This window comes from Mesoplodon mirus (genome assembly GCF_964341445.2).
Source record: "Mesoplodon mirus genome assembly, chromosome: 17".
NCBI lineage: Eukaryota > Metazoa > Chordata > Mammalia > Artiodactyla > Ziphiidae > Mesoplodon > Mesoplodon mirus.
The window spans coordinates 18,159,836-18,175,967 of record NC_138993.1 but is presented as its reverse complement, the minus strand read 5'-3'; the positions used below and the strand labels follow the sequence as shown (position 1 = coordinate 18,175,967).

The 16,132-nt window shown below is 37.1% G+C and overlaps 1 protein-coding gene across 6 annotated transcripts in view; it reads right to left on the bottom strand.

Annotated features, from left to right (window-relative positions):
• Positions 1-441: 441 nt before the first annotated feature.
• CAB39L (calcium binding protein 39 like) overlaps positions 442-16,132 on the bottom strand; it is a 105,594-nt gene continuing 89,903 nt past the window's right edge. For all 6 annotated transcript variants that reach the window (XM_082602648.1, XM_082602650.1, XM_082602649.1 and 3 more), the window contains 2 exons: positions 11,197-11,340; positions 442-2,747 (listed from right to left, as the gene is read on the bottom strand). In XM_082602648.1, the coding sequence (XP_082458774.1) occupies positions 2,568-2,747; positions 11,197-11,340 (324 nt within the window). In that variant the 3' untranslated portion in view covers positions 442-2,567. The remainder of the gene's footprint in view (positions 2,748-11,196; positions 11,341-16,132) is intronic.

Here is a 16,132-nt window from a genome sequence, read left to right as displayed (position 1 = left end):
CCAGGCAGCAGTGGGGGAGGGCACGACATAATTCCCCACTCCCAGGACCTCCCCTCGTTCACAGCCTTGAGGATGAAAAAATGAATAAAAGCAGGAGTTTGGCCTCCGGCCACTGTGGCTTTGTACCCCAAGTCTAGTCCACATTGTCTGGGATAAACTGCTCAGAGCCTCAGTTTCTTCAAATATAAAATGGGAATGACTCTGGCTGTGGTGAAGCATCAATACGTGAAGTGTTTCTATACTGCCTGACAGGCGGCCCTTGGTCAATGGCAGTGAGCCTCACTGGGAGGATGGGACAGCCAAGGACAGGGGAAGTGGGCGTGGGGCATCTGGGCAGCCTGGGGTGCCCTCCGCCTGGGGCTTTCCCTGTTTGGAGCAGTGACAAGAACACAGAGGGGGGACATGCAGAGGAATGAAACCGACCAAGGAATATGTGGCACCTTTTCATTTAGTCAGTCTTTATTTAAATGTGTGCTTTTGAAATAGCTTATTAAATATGACCTTTTCAAAACTCAATTCTCACAATATTTACAGTGACTTTTATGCAAACATATTTTAACTGTGAGCTTCTTGCTCCCTCTTTCACGTTAATAATCTACAAATTTGTATCACAGCAAAATCCCAGCTACTTCATTTATTGCCTTTTAGACTAGTTTTGTTTGTGAGGTACTAAACTAGGATAAGGGATTGCTAGGAACGAGCTAATTCAAGCTCGGAGGAAATAAAGTATGTTTTATTTATCAAAAAAGAATTGTAACGAGGCCTTGCTTTCCAACTGAAAAAATGTGTCCCATGATGTGTGGAACAGTATTTAAGCAATGAAATACATTTCCAATGGTCATTATTGCGTCTTCTTTTTTTAAAGAAATATTTACATTCATCTCTCTTAAACAAATAAACAAAATCAGAAAAGTCAAATTTGAAGAGACTATGGACTGTCAGGGAATGTTATAAAAATAATCTGACCTCAGTGACTGAAGAATGAAGGTCATCAGACGGCCCGGCACTGGCCAGAGCTGCTGCAAGAAGGTCCTGCAGGCCCTGCAGCATCTGCCTCAGGATATGACGCTGGGCACGGAAAGACACAGCCAAGAAGGATGAAACCGCACCAGGTGATTCTTCAGATGCTACATCTACAAGGGCACTGATCCTGGAGAGGGATCTTTCCCTCTCTGGGTGGAGAAATATCTGGTTGAAGAACACAGTACCCAATGTTGTAAAAAGTGAAGATTCCTATGGAAGGCAATAACTCATGATTTGGAAACAGAATTATGAAAAAAATACAGATTAACAATTGTACCTTTAATGTCTTGTAAATATAGCTTAAAATTCCGTTTTATACACTTGATGTCTGAAAACAAACCGTGGCCTTTTTAAAAAAACACAAATTAATTCTTTAACCATCCTAGTATGCAAGAGAGTATTTGAGACCAACATTTTTATAAGTTTTCTACCTTTTCACTGAGGAACTTGATGTGAAATTAGAACGACAACTTATTAGAAAACAAAGTGAAAAAAATTTTTAGTCCTTTGAGGATTTTTTTCATGCATTTAATCATTTGCGCTTCCAACGGCAACATTCCCTTATTTATAAAGGCCTGTACAACCCTCTGGACCCATGGTTTTGCACACGCTAGGCATCTCAATGCAATGATTCCTACTCTAAAACACACTTTCACCACAAAACTTTTTTCCCATAATGAGAAGTATGAATGAAATATTCCAAACATTCACTAACCCAACAGAAGTCTGTGGGAAACAGCAGTGACTGTCGCTAGATCTGTGGTTCTTACCCATCTGTTCCAAGTTCTCAAGTGAGCAGGTCCTACCCCGTGGGTCCTCTACGCCTGTGACCCTTGTTAGTCCATCCTGTTTGGACTTAGTTGGTCCCATGCTAACCTGGTCAGAGTGGAGGAGTGTGTGTGTGTGCGTGTACCATGAGTTGGTCATGCTGAGGAGATCCATTGGGGTGGAACGTGGGGCAGTAAGCAGAAAGGTGGGCATCAATTCCCTAGGAAGTTAGTGATGGATGATTACAGTTAAAAGATATGGGCAGGGAACAGAATACGTAATGACTGAAAACATGGATCTTATTTTCTTGGTGCCTTGAGAAATTTGTTTGTCCAAGTACAGATGGGCAAAACAGTTCCGTGCGTCTTGCCCCCATGCCCAGTTCTCTGAGAACTTAATCCTCTTCGAGGACTCAGTGACGCCCATTCTTTGGGCTCCTACTACTTGGTGGCTTGTGGTGACTGAGGGCTCAGGTCTGCAAGCCCACAACAGCCTTGTTGCCCTTCATCAAGAAAGGGTTAAAATTGCTTTTATCAATGTCTAAAGCAATGGCTCTGATTTCACATAAATAATCACAGACTCGAATAAGATGAATATATTATTCTAAATTAATTATTTTCTTTCAGACATTTATATTCCATCTATCCTGAACAATGAATTGAGAAAAAAATAACCACCTCCAAAGCCTTCCCAAGAAAGACTACTTTTTGAAATGACACTTTTTGTACAAACTGAGCAAATGAGACAGTGACGGTGGCAGGAAACTGGGTGAGACTTCAAGGCGCCGTTTTCTTCAAGTCTCGAATCTGTTTAATCAAGTAGTTCTTCTCATCAGTGAACTGCTCATCGTCCGTCCTTTCTTTTTGGAAGCTGCTCAGAAACTCGATGAGTTTGGGTTGGTTTTTTAGTAGAATCTCCACAATAGGCTGTGTTTTGTGAGGACTGGCCACAAACACCTGAAACATGAGAAACAAATACCTAGGACAAGGAATGCACATCAGGGAAAACACGGATCCCACCTGTGTCTCATTTGTTACATGTGTTAGTAAAATACAGAAAGCCCCAGATTATACTTCCTTATTGAGGAAAATGAGTAATTCCCCATTCATATCCATTTTCTACAGAGAATATACAAATATATTCAATATATTTAAATTATATATTTAATCATATATTTAAAATTACCATTATAACTAAATATGTGATTATAAAATTAAATAAATATATATAATTCTATATAATGAAATAGATAATATATAAATATATAACCATATATATAAAATATAAAATATTCAATATATATAACATTGAATATACTTAATATATTCATCTGGCTCAAAATTCAAAAAGGACAAATGTGAAAAGTCCCCCTCTCACCTCCTCTCCCTGGAGGTCACCAATGTTATTATTTTCTTATGTACGTGGAGCTTTAAAATTTATAACTGCCTAGGTCCCACCTCCCAGAGACTCCAGTTCAGGAGATCTAGAGGGGAGGTCTGTCTCTCTGCATTTTTATAAAGTTCCACAAAGATTCTTATGTGCACTCCTAGTTGAAACCATGATCCTGGGCTAATAACTCAGCTGTACTATAAAAGACAGTGACAACTATAATAACAGGACACAATAAGTCAAAACTATAATGCTGGGACTTCCCTGGTGGTCCAGTGGTTAAGACTCTGTGCTTTCACTGCAGGGGGCGGGGTTCCATCCCTGGTTGGGGAACTAAGATCCCACAGGCCGCGAGGTGCAGCCAAAAAAAAAAAAAACCAAAAAAACCAAGCATATTTAAAAAAAGAAAAACTATAATGCTGACTGATACAGTATTTTGCAAAGTACACACTTCCTAGTTAGATGCTATATATATAATGACGTGACCAGAATACCCATAAAACTATTGACTGCTATATAGCTCTCTGGTTTCATGTTCTGGGCTCTCCACTCCTCAGAAGGGCTGAGTGCTTCACCACCAGCCCCTCTGATCACCGCCTCCTCTTCCTGAACCTCCAACAGTGCACAACTCTACTCCGAACACACTGTGGCCGGTGATTGGTTATGGAGACAGTGGGAGCTACAAGGTTGAACCCTCAAGGTTCCTCCAATCCAGCAAGCATGAGGAAGGAAAAACTACACCAGGATGTAAAGGACCTATGAGAGGGAAATGAAAAGCTGTGGAGGTTCAAAGGAGGTGGAGATAACATTAGATTTCTGAGTTTGGAACAGGAAGGGCTCATGGTGTAGGTGAAATGAGAGTCCATGAATCAGATTTTCTCTTTTTTTTTTATATCAGTTTGGTAGTTTGTGCATTTCTAGGGATTTGTCCATTTCATCTAGGTTATCTAATTTATTGATGTACAATTATTTGTAGTATTCTCTTATAACCTTTTTTATTTCTATAAGGAGGTTGAATCAGTAACCAAAAACCTCTCAACAAAAGCCCAGGATGATTTCACTGGTAAATTCTACAAACTTTTAAAGAAAAATTAACACCAATCCATTTCAAATTCATCCAAAAAATAAAAGACAAGGGAATACTTCCTAACTCATTTTATGAGGTCAGCATTACCCTGATACCAAAGCCAGACAAAGCTATCACAAGAAAACTACAGACCACTGTCCTTTATGAATAAAGATGCAAAAATCCTCAACAAAATACAAGCAAATGAAGTCCAGAATAATATTAAAAGGATTACATGCCATGACTAAATGGGATTTATTCCAGAAATACAAGCATGGCTCAACATAATAAAATCAATCGATGTAATACACCACATGTACTAGACTGAACTGCATCCTCTAAAAAGATGAATGTTCAAGTCCTAACCCTTGGTACCTGTGAACGTGACTTTATTTGGAAATAGGATGTAATCAAACTAAGATCAGTTCATACTGAGTTAGCTTGGGCCTGAATCCAATTACCAGTATCTTTAGAGGAAGAGGGAATTTTGGACACAGAAACACACAGAGATACGCAGAGGAAAATGCCATGTGAAGATGGACACAGAGATTGGAGTTATGCATCTATAAGGCAAGGAATGCCAAGGATTGCTGGCAACCACCAGAAGCTAGGAGAGAGGCATAGATTTTCCCTGAAAGCTCCAAGAGGAACCAACCCTGTTGACACCTTGATCTTGGACTTCTAGTTGCCACAACTCTGAGACAGTGATTTTCTGTAGTTTTAGGAAAACTTAGTCTTTGGTACTTTGTTATAGCAGCTCTAGGAAACTAAGATGACACATTAGTACATTGAAAGAAAACCATATGATCATTTCAACTGATGCAGAAAAAGTATTTGACAAAATCCAACACCTTTTCATAATAATAAACACTCAACATGGGACAACTAGATATCCACATGCAAAAAAATAAAGTTGGACCCTTACCTTGCACCACAAACAAAAATTAACTCAAAATTGATCAAAAAACTAAATATAAGAGCTAATAAAACTTTTAGAGGAAAATATAGGGGTACATCCTCATGACCTTGTATTTGGCAATGGTTTCTTAGCTACAACATCAAAAGCATGAGCAACAACAAAAAAAATGGATAAACTGAACTTCATCAAAATTTAAAAATTGTGTGTATCACAGAACACTATCAAGAGCGTGAAAAGACAATATACAGAATGTAAGAAAATATTTGCAAATCATATATATGATCAGCATCTAGTATCCAGAACATATAAAGAACTCATACAACACAACAACAAAAAGACAAACAACCTTTTTTAAAAAGGGGCAAAGGGGGACTTCCTTGGTGGTCCAGTGGGTAAGTCTCCGCGCTCCCAATGCAGGGGGCCTGGGTTCGATCCCTGGTCGGGGAACTAGATCCCACATGCATACTGCAACTAAGAGTTTGCATGCCACAACTAAGAAGTTCACAGGCCACAACTAAAGATCCTGCATGCTGCAACGAAGATTCCGTGTGCTGCAACAAAGAGCTGGCATAGTCAAAACAAATAAACAAATAAATATTAAAAAATAAAATAAAGGGCCTCCCTGGTGGCGCAGTGGTTGAGAGTCCGCCTGCCGATGCAGGGGATACGGGTTCGTGCCCCGGTCTGGGAGGATCCCATATGCCGCGGAGCGGCTGGGCCCGTGAGCCATGGCCGCTGGGCCTGCGCATCCGGAGCCTGTGCTCCGCAACGGGAGAGGCCACAACAGTGAGAGGCCCGCATACCGCAAAAAGAAAAAAAAATAATAAAAAAATAAAAAAATAAAAAGGGGCAAAGGACTTGACATTTCTCCAAAGAAGATATACAAATGGCTAATAAGCATGTGAAAAAATCCTCAACATCATTAGATCATTAGGGAAACACAAATCAAAACCACAATGAGACTAGGCCAGCTACAATTAAAAAAAAAAAACTAACTATAACAAGTGAGGAATGGAGAAATTGGAACTCTGTACACTGCTTGTGGGAGTGTAAAATGGAGCAGCCTCTATGGAAAAGTTTGGTAGCACCTCAGTAAGTTACACACTGAATTACCATAAGACTGAGCAATTCTGTTCCTAGGTATATACCAAAAGAATTGAAAACATTTGTTCAAACAAAAACTTGCACATGAATATTCATAGCAGCACTATTCACAATAGCCAAAAGTCCATCAGCTGATGAATGGATAAGCAAATTGTGATATATCCTTAAAATGGGATATTATTCAGCCATAAAAATGAATGAAGTGCTACTGATCATGCTACAACATGGATGAACTTTAAAAACATTATGCTAATAGAAGAAACCGGACACAAAAGGCCACACATTACATCATTTCATTTATATCAAATATCAAGAACTGGTGAATCCATAAAGACTGAAAGCAGATTAGTGATTGCCAGGGGCTGTGAGTAGGAGAAAATGAGGAGTAGTTGCTGAATGGGTATAGGGTTTCTTTTTGGGGTGATGAAAATGTCCTGGAACTAGAGAGTAGTAATAGTTGTATAACACTGTAAATACTAAATGCCACAGAACTGTATACTTTAAAATGGTCAAAATGGTGAATTTTATGTTATATGAACTTTACTACCATAAATTAAAATTGTTACTTATTAAAAAAAAGTACCCCAGGCTCATTTACATTGTTACACAAAATGCCCTGATGTTTATAGAACACCTAGTATGTTAGGAAATCACATACGGGAGCCAAACGTGTGGCTCCTCTGGCTACCATTAGTTTACAAGTGAGCGGCTGGGAAGTTTTAGCTAGGAACTGTCTGGCATTTGTGGTAACTACAGCAATAACTCATAACAGTCTTTATTCCCCAAAAAAATTTTTAGAAGATTAAATATATAGAACAAACTAAGCTTCTCCGTTTGAATCCGAAATAAATGTAAAACATAGTGGAATTTGCAGACAAGGCATCACTGGATCAACTCTACTGAATCCGTACACTGTACAACAGACCTAAAAAAATGTTCAATTTGTTTTCAAGTTTAAAATTTTTCCTTATTTTTATTTTTTATGGCTTCTGAACTCTGCTGCCTCTAAAGGTAGTTGCTGATTAGAGGTGACTAATGCTCTAATGCACAATTCCTTTGGGGCATCTGGGACACTGAAATCAAGGCTTGAGATGAACCATTCATGAGGACAACCATTCTTGTTCTGTATACTTTTTCAGGTGTATTGTCAAGCTGGCCTTTGGATTTTGGAATAAGCTAGGGTGGAGCGTCTTGTTTTCATGGAAATGGCTATTGTGGCCAACTGCTAGGATCTGAGCGACAGAGCAGTACACTCAGGCCCATTTTCAACAATGGCCATTGAGTTCCAGCAGCTCTGAGAGGTGAGCCAAAAGGCACTGGCCATCCCCACCCTCTAGGTTCGAAAGACAGTGGCAACATGGTCCTTTGCTATTAAGGATGTTAACAGGGAAAGGAAAGAAAGATCAGCTCATAGCTGATCCCTAAATTCACGTTGGCCATATTTCTGGAAGAGGCAGGATCACAGAGACAAAGGTCTCCTGAACTTAGTATCTTAGAATTAGACTTTTTATTTTAATTTAACTTTTTAAATTTAACATTTTGCAAGTGAGGAAACAGATCCACATGGATTTGCCCAAAGTCACTGCTGGCAACCGAGCCACAACAAAGACCCAGGTCTCTTGACTTCCATGACTTCCATCTAGTCCTTTCCCATCATACCATCCTGTTCATCAATAGCAGAGAAAACATGAAATGGCAACTCATTCAAGTCCTTGAACTTTTCAAGTAAGCTAATGAAAATTGGCCACTAATAATCTGGCAAAGACATTTTTAGTCATGTGCTCCACATTTTCTGTACTTTATGAAAGGTACCTGGGGAAAAAGACTATTAATAAAGACCTGTGAAAAAACTCTAGGACTCAGCTGTTACTTTTTCTAAATAACAAAATATTTTTGGCAAGTAAACAATTCAGTTTGCCCTTCAGTGCAACGAACATAATCAGGGTCCAGAGTAAGTCCAGTTTATACACATACAAGTAAACAAGTGGTCAACTATTTTTAAATGCACCTATTCTGTCCAATAATGAGATGATCCAAATTCTGATCTCAGAGGATGGAAGTAGGTTATTTCTATTTTGCCACCCACTGAATACTTCCATAATACTGCATTTTGGAACCAAGTTATATGAAGCATGTTCTCATCTAGGATGATATATTAAAATTCTGTGGGAGCTGGAAAGACAGGACACACAGACTTCTATAATTTCCTCAGTCAAAAGAAAAGGGTCTTAAGAGGGCCTATCATTTTATACTCTGCAGGCATTTTCCTGTCCTACAAGAGCCTATTTTTGTCTCATCCAATTTGTGTTTATTCTTTATGAAATAATTCTAACACAGAGAAGAGCACAGCAATAACATATCAGATTTCAAGTTCCCACCATCAGCTCTATCATTTTTGCCAAACTTGCCTTCAGAATTTTAATAAAATAAAACATTACAGATATAATTAAAGGCTATTAGACATTTCTTCATGATATCATTCTCTTTCCTACCCCTCCCCTGAGGTGACTGCTATCCTGAATTTGGTATTTATCATTCCCATGCAGGTTTTTAGACTATAACTGCATATGTCTGAAACCATACATAGCGTTGTTTTGCATGTTTTTAAACTTTAAATAACATCCTTTTAACATTTGCTTATCCCACTCAGTGTTTCTGATACTTAACCCATTACTATATGATATTGTATGAATACGTCACAATTTATTTTCCCAGTCTCTTGTAGATACCCATTTTTGTTTTCCATTTTACAACATGCGAAACAATGTTGCAATAAACATTTTGGTACAGGATTCCTTATGCATGTGAGCAAGATTGTCCCCAGGAAGTTGCCAGAAAATGAGATTTCAGGACTGAAGAGTATGGACACTTTCAGTACTTTATTTTGCTAAATTGCTCTCCCAAGTGCTTGTACCAGTTTACAGTGTATGACCTACTGCCCTCCAACCTTACCAAAATTTGATGTTGTCAGACTTAAACATTTTTGTCAATATGAAAAATGTAAAGTGATATCTTGCCGATATTTTAATGGCCATTTCCACAATTACTACTAAGATGAGCACCTTCACCTATTTGTTGGCCAATCAGGTTTCCTCATCTGTAAATTACCAACTTGTATGCTCTGCCTATTTTTCTATTGAATTGTTTGTCTTTTTCTAAATGATTTGTCAGTTACATGTGTCACATCTGTCCTGTTTTTCACTTTGCTTATGATGTCTTTTCAAAAAGAAGTGTTAAATTTTAATGTAGTCAAACTTATTTTCTATTATGTTTTGTGATTTTAAATTCTTTTTAAAAATTCTTCCTTCCCCAACATCATAAAAAGTCTCCTATTTTCTCTTTTTAAAGTTAAAAAATTTTGCTTGTCAAGTGTAGATCTTTACCAGAATTTATTTCTGAATATAGTGGAGAGTAGGGTTTTCTATATGAATAATCTATTACCCTAGAGCCATTTATTAACAGTAACCCTTTCTTCACTGATTTACTATCCCTCCACTATGAAATATCAAATTTCATATTTGCACAGGCTTATTTCTAGGCTTTTTACTCTGTTTTGTTGTTCTATTTATCTATCTCTATGCCAATACCATATTGTCTCCATTTACTATAAATCCATAATAAGTCTTGATATATGGTAGGGTGGATTTCCCTACCTTGTTTTCCTTGAAAATTGCCATAGATAATCCCAGGCCATCGTTCTACCTTACAAATTTTAGAGTCAGCTTGTCAAGTTCCATGAAAAGTTCTGCTGGGATTTTGATTGTAATTAAATGGAATTTATAAATTAATTTGGGATTTGAACTGCTCTAGTGGCCTTTTGGACAATAAAGATGTGGTGGCTGAAAGATGGACTAAAATTGTTTTTTACCTCTCAAAGCAACAATCACATACCTTATAAACTGCCATGTCTCCCATTTATAGACTTATGAATTCAATCACTGAATATACATTATAAAGGCCAAAAAAAAAAAAAAAAAAAGCCTGGAACTCTCTGAATCCTTAATTGTACTCTAGATACCTATCCTAAGAAAATAATCCTAAATATGGAAAAAATTAGCTGAATACATAAAATGCTCATTGTAGCTACAAATTGAAAATAACCTAAATATAAATGACACAGAAATATTTAAGTAAGCTAGAGTAAGTATACTCAATGAAAAACTATGATGCCAATAAAACTACTGGCTCTTCTTAAACACTGTATATAACAACAGTGAATTAATGTTCACTTACGGTATAGCATGAGTGATAAATTAGTGTATCAGTTGTGTGTACAATGTAAATACAGCTGCAGAAAAACCTTCAAATATGTGCACAGGAAAATAAAATTTACTAAAATCTTTACAATAGTTAAGTCAGGGGTATGGGATTATAGATTAAATTTCTTCCACCTACCCTACTTTTAAACAAATCTATTGTTTAAAGTTTCTAGGAGATGATTTTATTACTCTTACATCAAAGAAAAGATATTAGAAAGAAAAAGCAGGTGTTACATGGACTACTTTTCTTTCAAAACGAATTAAAACATTTCTAAGCAAGTAACAAAGTGAGTAGTACTCAGTGTTTCTTTAGGTTTCACTTAAAGTTCAAAGAAACACTTCAGGCAGAAGCAAAGCATTCAAATTCTGACACAGGTTTTCGGCTTCAACTCAATCACTGATTATTTTAGTAACTTTTGGGAAACAGTATCCCCCTATTTTCTCAGTGAAAAAAATGAAAATATGTTGAGATACGGATTAGTTAGCAAATCTTTTAGAAACAAATGGGCATTCATTAAAATAACTCTAAAATTTCATCTAAGTCATGCAAAACAGAAAGACTGCCTATTTAATTTTCTCTCATGTATAAAGGAGGGTACAAAGTAGGGAGTTTGCCATTTGCAACTGGAAAACAAATGCCCACATTATTTCTGCAGCTCGCACTTTACCTTAAACACATGAAAGGCTTCAAACTGGATGTTGGGACTTTTATCCCGGAGGAGGTTCATCATCAGTTTGAGGTTCTCTGGCTTGCTGATGTACTTTGTCATGATGGTGAAGTTGTGCCGGTCCAAGATCAGTTCACCCAGCAGCTACAAAAAACACAGAATCAAAGTAGAATCTGTCCGAGAGTCATCTTATTCAAAATATATCCCACTTCTTCACACCGGAAAACAAAATATAAATGTGAGTTATGAATGTTGATATGAAAAAAATTCAGAGTCCTTAAGTACATCTTAAAGCATAGGCATGGAAGCTGTAGTTATTATTAAGTTATTTTTGAACTTTTCATACAGTTTTGCTAAAGTCAGTGCTTACTGCATTTCTGAATCTTTTTTTTTTAAGCCAGTCATTGCTACTGCTTAAAAAAGCTTTCTCTGCTGCCCTCATCAAGAGCTAGCCAGAAATGAATTTATTATTTTCATCCCTTACTTTAATGTGCTTCCCAGTAATGTATTGCTCCTTAGGCACTGAGGTAGGATAAGAATAAAAAAATTGACTTTACAATTATACATTCCTTATCTGAATAAATATACTCTAGTAGCTTACTGGGAAAACAGGTTATATTAAGTGACTCTTACCTTCTCCCTAAATTTTATTACGAAACCTGATATAGAGCCAGAAAAAAACTCTGACCCTGAACTCATATGAAATTTAATATGTGCAGCAAGTTTTTATAAAAAAGTAAAGCAAAACGTTTTCTGGTGACAAATTATTAATTCCTAAAATGCAGCATTACTCCACGTTATGAACTGGATGTTTACGTCCCTCTAAATCTATATGTTGAAATCCTAATCCCCAATGCAATGATATTAGGAGGTGGGGCCTTTGGAAGGTGAATAGGACATGAGGGTGGAGCCATTATGAATGGGTTTGGTGCTCTTATAAAAGAGATCCCGGAAAGCTCCCTTGCTGCTGGCACCTTGATCTCAGACTTGCCAGCATCCAGAACTGTGAGAAATAAATGTTTGTTGTTTAATCCACCCAGTCTATGGTATTTTTGTTATAGCAGCCCAGACAGACTAATACATTTCAAAACAAAATAAAAATACCAAGAGTGAGAATAGTTGAAGACCCCCTAGCAGCATATGGCTGAACTTTTATTCTCACTGTAGTGGTAGCAATTCCTAAAGCTTCAGCAACCACGTGGCTGAAATGTACCCTTAACATAATTTTATATATGATATACTTAATGATGACCAGCGTTGGATATTAGATGGTCACCAGTTAGTCTCAAACATATGCAATAGCATCTGTGTAAATTTTTAGTCTCATCTTTCTTAATCTCTCCTCAGCATCTAAAGCTAACTGGATACTCTCCTGGAAACTTTCTTTGTTCCTGGTTTCAAGGCCACTGCTTTCTTCTCTTTTCTTACCACTTGAAGCGAGTTCCTATGCTGCCTGTTACTGATTCCCCTTCCCTTTAGGCACTATACATGCAGGGATTTTCCAAGCTGTATTTTATCTCTTTATCTCCCAACAATCTCATCTACGCCTGTGGCTTCAACTATGACATCCAGGAAGATGTCTCCCAAATCTATTATACATCTCTGTTTTAATTTCCTTCCTAAACTCTATACCCACATTTTTAACTCCCCGCCCCCCACCCCAGCCCTGGTTGAACACTTAGCTGGCCTATCACACTCAACATTTCTACAACCAATTCCCCTTCCTCTCCTTGTTAATGACATCATGATCTGCTAGTCCCCTGGGGAAGAGAGTTGAAATCTTTCTCAGCTCTTTTGCTTCCTTTACTCCTCATACCAAATCTACATCTAAGATCTGCCAACTTTCTGTTTTTAAATGTCTTGAACATCCTTCGTTCCATTTTTACTCACTCAGACCCTCCTACCTTCCATCTGGACTACTGCAACAGCACACACAATGGTCTCTTTTTCAGTCTTCACCCAATCCGACCCATTCTGCACATTATGTCAAATGAATCTTCCTGATGATCAGCCTTATTCATGTTACTAATGCCACTTATAACATGAATGAATAAGCAAACAATTATCTAGATTCTTTTGAACTGGGGATAAAAATTGAAGTCCTTAGTCTGGCATTCAAAACCCACTGTGATGGAATATTACTCAGCCATAAAAAGAAACGAAACTGAGCTATTTGTAATGAGGTGGATAGACCTAGAGTCTGTCATACAGAGTGAAGTAAGTCAGAAAGGGAAACACAAATACCGTATGTTAACACATATATATGGAATTTAAGAAAAAAAAAAGTCATGAAGAACCTAGGGGTAAAACAGGAGTAAAGACACAGACCTACTAGAGAATGGACTTGAGGATATGGGGAGGGGGAAGGGTAAGCTGTGACAAAGCGAAAGAGAGGCATGGACATATATACACTACCAAACATAAGGTAGATAGCTAGTGGGAAGCAGCTGCATAGCACAGGGAGATCAGCTCGGTGCTTTGTGACCGCCTGGAGGGGTGGGATAGGGAGGGTGGGAGGGAGGGAGACGCAAGAGGGAAGGGATATGGGAACGGATATATATATGTATAACTGATTCACTTTGTTATAAAGAAGAAACTAACACACCATTGTGAAGCAATTATACTCAAATAAAGTTGTAAAAAAAATCTAAATAACAAAAATGCAACACTTTTAGAATAAAATGTTCATATACGGCATTGCACGTAGGTTCTATTTCAGTTTTCTTTTTTTCTTGTTGAGATTCCAAATAATAAAACTTTTTGCAAAAAAAAAAAACCAAAAAAAAAAAACCCCACTGTGACTGGAGTCATTTCTATTGCATCCTTTCCTCTGCCCCTCACTTATTCTTTCTCTTTCTTCTGCTTCTGTGGCTTCACTACCCTTGCTCCAAATTTTTCCCAGCTTTACTGAGGTATAATTGACAAAACTGTGTACATTTAAATTGTACATCATGATGATTTGATATGTGTATACGTTGTGAAATATTTACCACATGCAATTTAATTAACACATCTATAGCCTCACATAGTTACCCTTTTCCTTTTTGTGGTGAGAATGCTTAAGATCTACTCTCAGCAACTTTCAAGTATACAATACAGTATTATTAACTATAGTCACCATGCTGTATGTTAGATCTTCAGAATTTATTCATCTTATAACTGAAAGCTTGTACCCTTTGACCAGCATCTCCCACCCCACTGCCCCCCACCCATAACCACCATTCTACCTTCTGTTTCTATAGTTCAACTCTTCTCAGCTGAATTTCCTCTCTTCCCTCTGTGCTCTTTGTTTTTTCCTAGTTGTACTCACTTTGCCTTGCAGTGCAGAGTTACTCATGAGCTTACTTAGAATATAAGCTCCATAAGGGCATGTGTCAATTCCTACTAGTGTTTGTATCCCTTATAACCTAACTGTGTGAGGTGTGTGGATATTGTTGGGGAAATAAAGTCCAAGCAACACAGAATCCTCTCTACAAAGTGTAGAAAAGAAAGAAAGCAGTTTTATTATCGAATACACGTATTCAGAGCACAACACTGTAGGTAATCTACAAAAAAGGCATTACAAAGATGTAAAATTCTACCTTATTTATACAACCAAGCAGCTACAATCCAGTACATATACATACTCTCAAGATGAAAGATAACTGGTCCCCTATAAGAGGACCAGACAGCGCCATTTGCTGTGCACCCTTTCATAGTTCACCCTGAACTCACCTGGCCATTGAAGTAGCCATTTGTTTTACCTCATTGCTTTTATCCAACTAATGTAGAGAATAATAAAACTTCTCTTATCTCTCTGACAAGCAAATGGTTACAGCTTGGAGAGAAGCATCAAGGTTAAATTTTCCTGTGATAGAGAGGAAGGAGAGCTATCTTCCTAGATGTTTACACTCCAGGGGTATGGCTCCCGGATTCTCAAAAAAAAAAATCAAAAAACATTCTGGGTTGTAAAGCTGACAAGAAGCTTCTAAAGATATATATGTGTGTATATATACACACATATATATCTTTATATATATACACACATATGTGTATATATATAGCATCTATGTAAATATAGATTCTATGTAGATATATATTTATTTAAAATATAACATATTTTATATGTTATAATAAAATATAATTATAATATAACTCTGGTGGTCCAGTGGTTAAGACTCCATGCTGTCACTGCAGAGGGCATGGGTTTGATCCCTGGTTGGGGAACTAAGATCCCGCATGCTGTGTGGTATGGCCAAAAATACATATATAGCATACACACACACACACATATCAAAAGGTCTTCTAGCAACAGAGCAATTTCATTTAAAAAATTTAAAATTTGTATACATACACACATTCAATAAATATTTGTTGAAGTGACATTTATGAGTTAAGTTCAGATTAAGTCACTTCAATTCTTATTACATGGGGATGCCTATATATAAATTCTATCCAATCTATCCTCTGCTTATATAATTTCACTACTTTTTGGAAACAATCAATTATGTTAAATCATTTGGCCAAAAACACTGAATCTTTTAGCCATTAAATATTAATCTATTAATTAATACTGACAGTGAAAAATGCTGCATTTCATAGTAATACAAAGGATTATACAGCAATATTATACTAAGTAAAAGGAAAAAAATTCATATTTTTTACTTCTTTAACTTTCATATTATAGGCTTCATAGTATACAGTGAAACCACGCACAATAATGAGTTTTTAAAAAACTTTGTGTTTTAATGATATTGACCAGAGCTCTCCCCACATCCAGAATTCCACCAAGCGTCTTTTGAATTATAATCTTTCTAGTGATTAAATACCAGGCCTCTGAAGAAGATAAGAAATAAATTCCTAAGCTATGTCACATAGTAAAAGGAATTTCTCTGTTAATTATTTTTTATTGATACCAGAAACCTAAGCACCCCAAGATAGTTCAGAACATTTTAGA